Here is an 8,164-nt window from a genome sequence, read left to right on the forward strand (position 1 = left end):
GATGGTCAAAAAGTTTTCTATCTTCCAATTTTTAGAATGGTTTCTAAAGATTCTGATTCAGAGCCCTTAAGACAAAATGAATAAACAGTGTCAGTAAAATTTTCCCCAAAATTTAAAAACATGACTCTTGGGGCTGGCCCCGTGGCCGAGCAGTTAAAGTTCTGCCCTCTCTGCTCTGGCAGCCTGGGGTTTCCTGCTTCAGATCCTGGGTGTGGACCTACGCCACTCATCAGCCATGCTGTAGAGGCATCCCACACATAAAAACAAATAGAGGAAGATTGGCACAGATGTTAGTTCATGGCTAATCTTCCTCAACAAAAAAAAACCCGCAAAAAAACATGACTTTCATACAAGTACTGTACACAGTGAGCTGATGCATGGGTCAAGGAAGATTTAAGTCATTAAGGAGGGAGCAAGCATGATAACAAAGTTAGGTCAAAGCAGGATACAGGAGAATGGAAAGTCAGTGAAAGAAAGAATGCTGGAAGGCTGTAAATCAGATGCAAAATTGATTGATGTCCTATTAGCCAATACAACCATAACTTTTAGGATTATCTTTTCTACTGGAAAGAATTCACTTGCATCTCTACTGGACAAAATCCTTATTAATGTATCAATCTTCTACAAGTGAAAGTCTAACTTTACATACTCTGGGCCTAATCAAATATAAGTATTAAGTCAAAGTGACCTTTGCAACGGCCATGCTGTCCAGTGTGATAGCTATTGGACACATGTCGTCACTGAGCACCTGGAATGGGGCCAGTCTGAACTGAAACGTTCTGCAAGTGTGAAATACATACCAAACTTTGAAGGCTTACCGTTTGAAAAAAAGAATATAAACTACCTTATTTTTTTAAAATATTGATTCCATGTTAAAGTGATAATTGTTTGGATATATTGAGTTGAAAAATATTATTAAAATTAAATTCACCTGTTTCTTTTTACTTTTTTCAATGTGACTACTAGAAAACTTAAAATATCGTACACGGCTCACATTCTATTTTATTGCACAGCACAGTCCTAGAGTATCAGATGACTCACAAGTGGACATAGACAATTTTCTCATACAGCTTGGAAAGACATGAAGAAATATTTTCGCCTTGTTTTTAAGTTTTGGATAACTTTTCTCAACACAAGTCACAGAGATCTGGAGAAGGGTTACTTGTTTCTCTGCCTTCTGGCCTCCACCATGTGGCCAGGAGGTTGGGAACAAGGCTAGGGGACTGGTGTCTTAATGATTTGAGATCTGGACTTTAGATTTGCTTGTAGAGAGATGCGATTTGATTGAGTCAACCTGAGTGATCCCATTAGAGAACTGAATCACAGTAAGCAAATTTACATGTTGCTGATTTATAAATCAGGACACCAATTTCTTGTGAAGGGAGGTCCAGTGACCTAGTACTCAAGACTCCACACAGCTACTTTCCTCGTGGTTACACACTCTTAACTGGGTTTCAGATCAGGAGCGGGCTCATCATACATAAAATCGGAGCGAAGTGGCAAGTTCTTGTTTTATTTTTTTACCAAAATATACTAGTATGATGAAGGTGCTTTAGTTTTTCACACACTTTCAATACTTTCTGACAATTCCTGTAGTCAGTTCATACTGACAGATGGCAGGTTTACAGCAGTTTTCTGTGGCTGCTAATTCATCTATCACTAATCTTATTAGGCTGTTAATTCCCCGAGGACGTGATCAGTAGTAGACACAGTTTACAAATGTTGAGTGAATGTTATTCAATGAAACCATGGGGCAATCCTTAGTCTAAAAAAGATGCCTCATTTTTCATTCATCACTGAACTTAATTTGCATAACCCCTTTTGACTGTTACAATCTAAGGCTGGCATCTTTAATACATATTTTTATGTAGATGTATATTTGAATGGAAATTCATGGCAACTTGTAATAATTCTTTTGTCCCTAAATACAAATGTATAATTATATTAAATATATAAGCAGAAATTTTACTTAGCCTTTTCTTTCTCAAAGAAAAAAAAAAAAGCAATGCTTGGAAGCAAAGGATGAAACATGAAGTAGCAAGCCTTACAGTAACGCAAACTTTAGAGTAGAATGCATACGGCCAATTCAGAGGGGATAACAGTGAGCACATCAACAAAAACTGGTATAATAGTTTATATGTTCTAGTACTTTTCCTCTACTTCTGTTTAAAATTTTGCCATATAAGTTTTTCTATTTCAAATTTATAATTCATCTTATAAGGCAAAAGTGTATCTTATTAAAGTCAGCTGCTTTATTTCTGTCTATATCTTTGAGCTCCCAGTTAGAGAGTGGCCTTCTATATCATGATATGGTTTAGATGTCGTTACTGGAAGCAACCTAGAATTTTCATGTGCTGAAATGCATCTCTTTATCGCAGCCTACAAAAGTAAATAAATAAATAAATACGTGTTTTCTTTGAAAACAGGTCATCTCAATGTCTCTGGCTGCCAAGTCTATTGGGGGTCCTTTGCGGGCTTAGGGGGTCTTCCTTCCTCCCTCATTATCCCTATTCTTATTATCCCAGACCCCCTGCCTTGCACAACTCAGAAGGGAACCTGAGAGCTTTTTAAAAACAGCCCAATTTCTCGCCTTTGGAGAAGTGAAAAGAGTGCCCCGCCCCCATCTATGAAAAGAGGGATTTGTCAAAGAGTTTCAGTGTTTTCAAATCAAAGATTTAAGTCTCTAACCCCCCCATCCTCCAGGACCCCCCCAAGGCTTCGGAACCCTCTCCCATCCCGCCCTAACTGCTTTGGACTGGCCCGGGAATCCTTGTCCCAGTCCACAGTTCCTGTGGGTCTGTACGCAGAATTCACACAGGACCTGTGTTACTTCCCTTGCGAAGAAACAGAATTATCGTGAAAATTTAGGTGGAAACCATTTCGTTTTTGTCCCGAAAAGAAGGGAAGGATGTGCCTAACCACCCGTGAGAAAAAGAACTTTCAGGGGCAAAGGAGCGAACAGGTAATTTAGAAGAAAAACAGAAAGTGGTCTCCGACTGCCCTGGACTTCCCTCGGAGTTGGGGGAGTTGGGGACGCCTGGACGCGTTGTCTTTGGGGTTGCAGAAAAAATAAATGGAGGGCACGAAGCCTGAGGCTTCTCGGATCCTTTCCCGACCAAGCCCGGGTGATTTAGTGAGGGGCATTTTAATATTTTGCCCCTTTTGTGCAGTGGAACAAACACAACTTAGGCGCACCGCGGAGGTTCAGAGCCTGCCAGCCAGGCGGGCGACCGGAGCACCAATCAGCGCGCGCCTGCGCTCTATATATACGGCGGCCGGGCCCAGGCGCAGCCCCATCGGTGCTTTGTCACTGGTACCCGAACCTTAGGTGTTCAGCATGTCAGAGACTGCTCCCGCCGCTCCTGTCGCCGCCCCTCCTGCGGAGAAGGCCCCGGTAAAGAAGAAGGCAACCAAGAAGCCTGCGGGGGCGCGCCGCAAGGCGTCCGGGCCCCCGGTGTCCGAGCTCATCACCAAAGCTGTCGCCGCGTCCAAGGAGCGCAGCGGCGTGTCTCTCGCTGCGCTCAAGAAGGCGTTGGCGGCTGCTGGCTACGATGTGGAGAAAAACAACAGTCGCATCAAGTTGGGACTTAAGAGCCTGGTGAGCAAGGGTACTCTGGTGCAGACCAAGGGTACCGGCGCCTCGGGCTCCTTCAAGCTCAACAAGAAGGCGGCGAGCGGCGAAGCTAAGCCCAAAGCTAAGAAGACGAGCGCGGCCAAGCCTAAGAAGCCTGCGGGAGCGGCTAAGAAGCCCAAGAAGGCCACGGGAGCGGCCACCCCGAAGAAGAGCGCCAAGAAGACCCCGAAGAAGGCGAAGAAGCCGGCGGCAGCTGCTGTGACCAAGAAAGTGGCTAAGAGTCCAAAGAAAGCCAAGACTGCCAAGCCCAAGAAGGCCGCCAAGAGCGCACCTAAGGTTGTGAAGCCCAAGGCTGCCAAGCCTAAGGTTGCCAAGCCCAAGAAGGCTGCACCCAAGAAGAAGTAGGTCGAACGTCTGCTTCTACAACCCAAAAAGGCTCTTTTCAGAGCCACCACAGGTCTCAAAAAAAAGAGCTGAACATTCTTTCCTTACTTGTTTTTTTGTTCCCTTTAAACTCTCCTAAAGTAAGCTTGCGCGGGAGTGGTTTGGAGTTGGAGACGGGTTAGGAGTTGGAGATGGGTGAGGAGTTCGGAAGGGTGGTTGCTGTAAGGGTGTTTGGCTGGGACCCACCCTTCTGGCTTGTCCTTTGCCCTTCGGTGCTCTTGGTCAGCGTCCTGGTCAGCTGTTTGGAGACGTCCGCGGGCAGCTGGTGTATTTCAGATCACCAGCCCCGCCTCACGCCTTTCAACAGCAAAAACGACGAATGACACTAGCCAGTTACTTGGTCTTCCGGAGTATCCGGATTGGGCTGAAAAGTTATTCAAAAGTCCCGCCCTACTCTCGGGTTGGCCCTCCCCTCCAGCCCATGATTTTAATACTGCATTTAATTGGATAGTGGTCGGCCTGCTTGTTTGTTCTGTTTGTTTTGCTTCTGTTGGGTTGAGTTTGCTCTTTTCCCCGAATATGAAAATGTATCTGGCATTTGAGACACTTTCCGTGTTTTCGAAAGTCAAGATAGGGTCTCCTGGGGGCGTTGGTAGCACCCATCCCTTGGAGGAGGATGGGTGCAGGCGCCTTTGCCCCGCATTCTTCTGTTAGTCTCCAGTTTGCCGTGGCAACAAGGGAACGCGTTTGAAAAACAACTACAGCGGCCGCAACGACCCTCTCATCCAGGGCATGGCTGGATCAGGAATGTTTCTGTTCCTCGTTTCGTGTAACTTTCGACAAAGGTGTGATGGATGGATTCGGGAGCATCAAAAATAACTTTTTGTCGGCCATTTTGTCCTGGCAGGCCGGTCACCGATCCTCATTTTAGACTTCAGCATTTAAAAATCGAAGATGCTTTAAACACATTTTTGCGCAGTTCAAATGTTTCTACGCGAAGGAGAAAAAAAAAATATTGGGAAACTATTGGAAATGTGTATGTGGGTGGGGGTGATGTCTCCAATAAAGGGCTGTAGTTTTCATTAACAGTATCATCTGTGGATTCTTTCATATTCACGGCGTTTCTCCTGGATAAAGTCCAGCATCCTGTTTTTATTTTGGTGGACACGTTTTCTGGAGACAACTTACAGGGACGGGCTTCTGGAGACCTGCAGCGCTGTTTTTCGCCCATTGCCACAATGAGGAATCTACCCTGAGTTAATTCCCGTATTAGTAGTAGTAACCACGGAGTTTATCCCGCCCTGTCCCGCCCTGCTCCTCCCCTCCCAACTGAATTGAGATATTTTAATCTTCATTTTCTTTATGATCATGAATAGAAACTCCTTCCCTTCTTTGAGAGTGCAACACAACCCGGAAGAAAGACAATTTTCCCGTGGTTTCTTCCAGTAATTTTGTGTCGTTAATTTTACATTTATAATAATGGAGCCGTCTGATTTTGGTGTAATGTTTAATATATGGATAATTTTTTCCCCCACGACCGTTTATAAACTCTTCCATTTCTGCCTCCCCTCTCCACCCAACCCCTATTTGAGATGCCACGCTTATCAGAGGCTAAATTCCATGCATAAGTGGACTAATTCTTTGTTTTCTAGTTTGTTCCTTTGCTCTTTCTGGCCATTCCTAAGGTGGGATCACATTGCTTTAAGTATTGCTCATGGCGCTATCTTCAATGCTAAGGAAAATACTGAGCTACAGTAGGTCACGGTAGGTCACTCAAATAACGACTGAATGTTTAATAAACTGAGATGTTATAAGATGACTTTAACAGCTGATAGAGCTAATTCCTTCTCATTACCCTTCTTTTTCAGAAGATTATCCTTCTTTTCCCTGGTTATTCTATTGCTTGTTTGATTATTTTGTTTTTCCACATGTACTTTAAGATTCTCCCCCTTCACCTTTCGATTACACATGAAAAAACCTCAACATCCTATTGTTAGTTTTACTGGGATTGTGCTAAATTTATAAATTAATCTGAGAAGAGTTTTCCTATTTGAGAACATTTTATGTTTTTCCATTTGCTCAAATATTTTGTACCTGTGGAAAATGTTTTAAATTTTCTCCAAATACAGCTTCGCATTTATTACTTTTATTCCCAGATATTTTATCTTCTTTGTTGCTGTTGGAAATAGCAACCTATGAAATTTTAAATTCTTCGGGGGCCAGCATTCCATAAAGTGCACATTAAACATGCTTGGTTATTGAAGGGATCTATGCAAGAGGGAATTAACCATCTCTAGAACAGTTCTGTCCATAGCCACAATAAATAAGGAAAAAAGAAACGGGTGAAATAAATTTTAATAATATAATTTATTTAACTCAATATATTGGGGCCGGCCCGGTGGGGCAGCAATTAAGTTCACACGTTCCACTTCTTGGCGGCCCAGGGTTCACCGGTTCAGATTCAGGGTGCGGACATGGCACCACTTGGCAAAAGCCATGCTGTGGTAGGCGTCCCACGTATAAGTAGAGGAAGACGGGCATGGATGTTAGCTCAGGACCAGTCTTCCTCAGCAAAAAGAGGAGGATTGGCAAGCAGTTAGCTCAGGTCTAATCTTCCTCAAAAAGATATATACATAATTTATTTAACCCAATATATCCAAAATATTATTATTCAACATAAAATCAATGTAAAAATATTTATGAGATATTTTACATTCTTTTTTGTTTCTCATGCTGTCTTTGGAATGTCTGCATCTTACTCATACAGCACATCTCAGATCAGAGTAACCCATTTCAAGAGCTCAGTTAACCACGTGTGGCTCATGGCCACAATATGGACAAAGAAACTCTAGAATGCTCTCTATTCTGAGATATCCTGGTCTTCTCTAACCTTATCTTAGGTTTAAAGCTTGAATGCCAGTATGTCTTATTGTATACTGTCCTCTGTGGACTAAAATTTGGGCGAGGAAGAGAGCCTGACCTTAAAAGATGGTTGATTGGTCCAGAGGCCATTGGACCAATTTGAACTAATCAAAAATTTTCTGTTCAAAAACTGGAATTGAGTTATAGAAACTGAGGTTACCTGATGACAGGGGCTGGGAGCCCCCATGTTAGACACTATGTAGGAGAAATCAAGAGATCTGGTGGATAAAAATGAGCAGAATGGAGCCAAAGTGCAGAGAAAAACAGAGATGAGGTGAACAGATCTGCAATGTTTGGGTTTCTGACAACTCCTGAGTTCCTAGTTCTTTGAGTCATCTGAACTGCCACTGGCACCACCTCACTTAGCTCAGGTTGGGTCAAATTGCAGCAGCCAGGAAACCTAATTAAGACACTCCAAATACAATCACAGTTAGGGCTTCCAGTAATAGCACCATGCACATCTATATTCCTTTTTTCCTTCAATATTTAGAAGTCTACCTATTTGCTTGATTTTCACATCAACTCTAAGAATTAGACATGGGAGGAATCAACACAAGCAAAGGGAGTTGATTCTCTAACTTTCCTTCAAATATCTTGTGAATGGCCTTTGGAGGGTCTGCTTATTGGGTTTACATACTTACAGTTGAACCTAACATTGAATATCTCCTGCAAACATATTTGCATAGATGAAGGATGTCTTTTACTTTTCCTCAAAAACAAATATCATCACCCTTCTCTAGAAAGGATGAAGATTTCATTCACAGAGAGCTAAAAGTTATTATAAAAATGTCTACTTTTACCTAGCATTTAGGTACAGTCTTCAACAATATGTTTTCTCAGTTTTGTCCCTCTTCTTTCATTTTGTTCCATTTCCTCACAATTGTTCACGTGATTGACTGGCTTAGGTCTAATAAACATTCATTTGAATCTAAAAATTGACCACTTTAAGAAAAAGGTCCTTGTCTTGATTTTATGTAGTTTATGAAACCCATATTTTATTTTGACATTAATATTATAATTTTTAATATTTCATTTATTTAAAGTAAGACTGACAATGGCAATAATATATTCCATTATTTGCCCAAACATAGCTGATTAGGCAAAGATGGCAACACATACTGCAGAAACTAAACTGCTGAGTGATAATTCAACAATGAAAATTCATGAACTGTCCATGTCTGATAAAAGTGTAACACAGAAATCAAAGGCTACTTGCAACTCATTATTTCAAACTTTCTTTTCTGTACACATGTACACAGTGCTCTCATGGCGGAAAGATTGAAT

At 42.1% G+C, this 8,164-nt stretch overlaps 1 protein-coding gene across 1 annotated transcript; it reads left to right on the plus strand.

Annotated features, from left to right (window-relative positions):
• The first annotated feature begins 3,297 nt into the window (after window positions 1–3,297).
• H1-2 (H1.2 linker histone, cluster member) lies at window positions 3,298–5,049 on the plus strand. Its single transcript, XM_046638869.1, has one exon. The coding sequence runs from the start codon at window positions 3,338–3,340 to the stop codon at window positions 3,977–3,979; it is 642 nt and encodes a 213-aa protein (XP_046494825.1). The 5' UTR covers window positions 3,298–3,337; the 3' UTR covers window positions 3,980–5,049.
• Window positions 5,050–8,164: the final 3,115 nt, after the last annotated feature.

This window comes from Equus quagga, chromosome 15, assembly GCF_021613505.1.
Source record: "Equus quagga isolate Etosha38 chromosome 15, UCLA_HA_Equagga_1.0, whole genome shotgun sequence".
In the NCBI taxonomy this organism is placed as follows: Eukaryota; Metazoa; Chordata; class Mammalia; order Perissodactyla; family Equidae; genus Equus; species Equus quagga.

Bases quoted from the DNA above. Each gene is read 5' to 3' on its own strand.
- H1-2 (XM_046638869.1), top strand. From the start codon at position 3,338: ATGTCAGAGACTGCTCCCGCCGCTCCTGTCGCCGCCCCTCCTGCGGAG.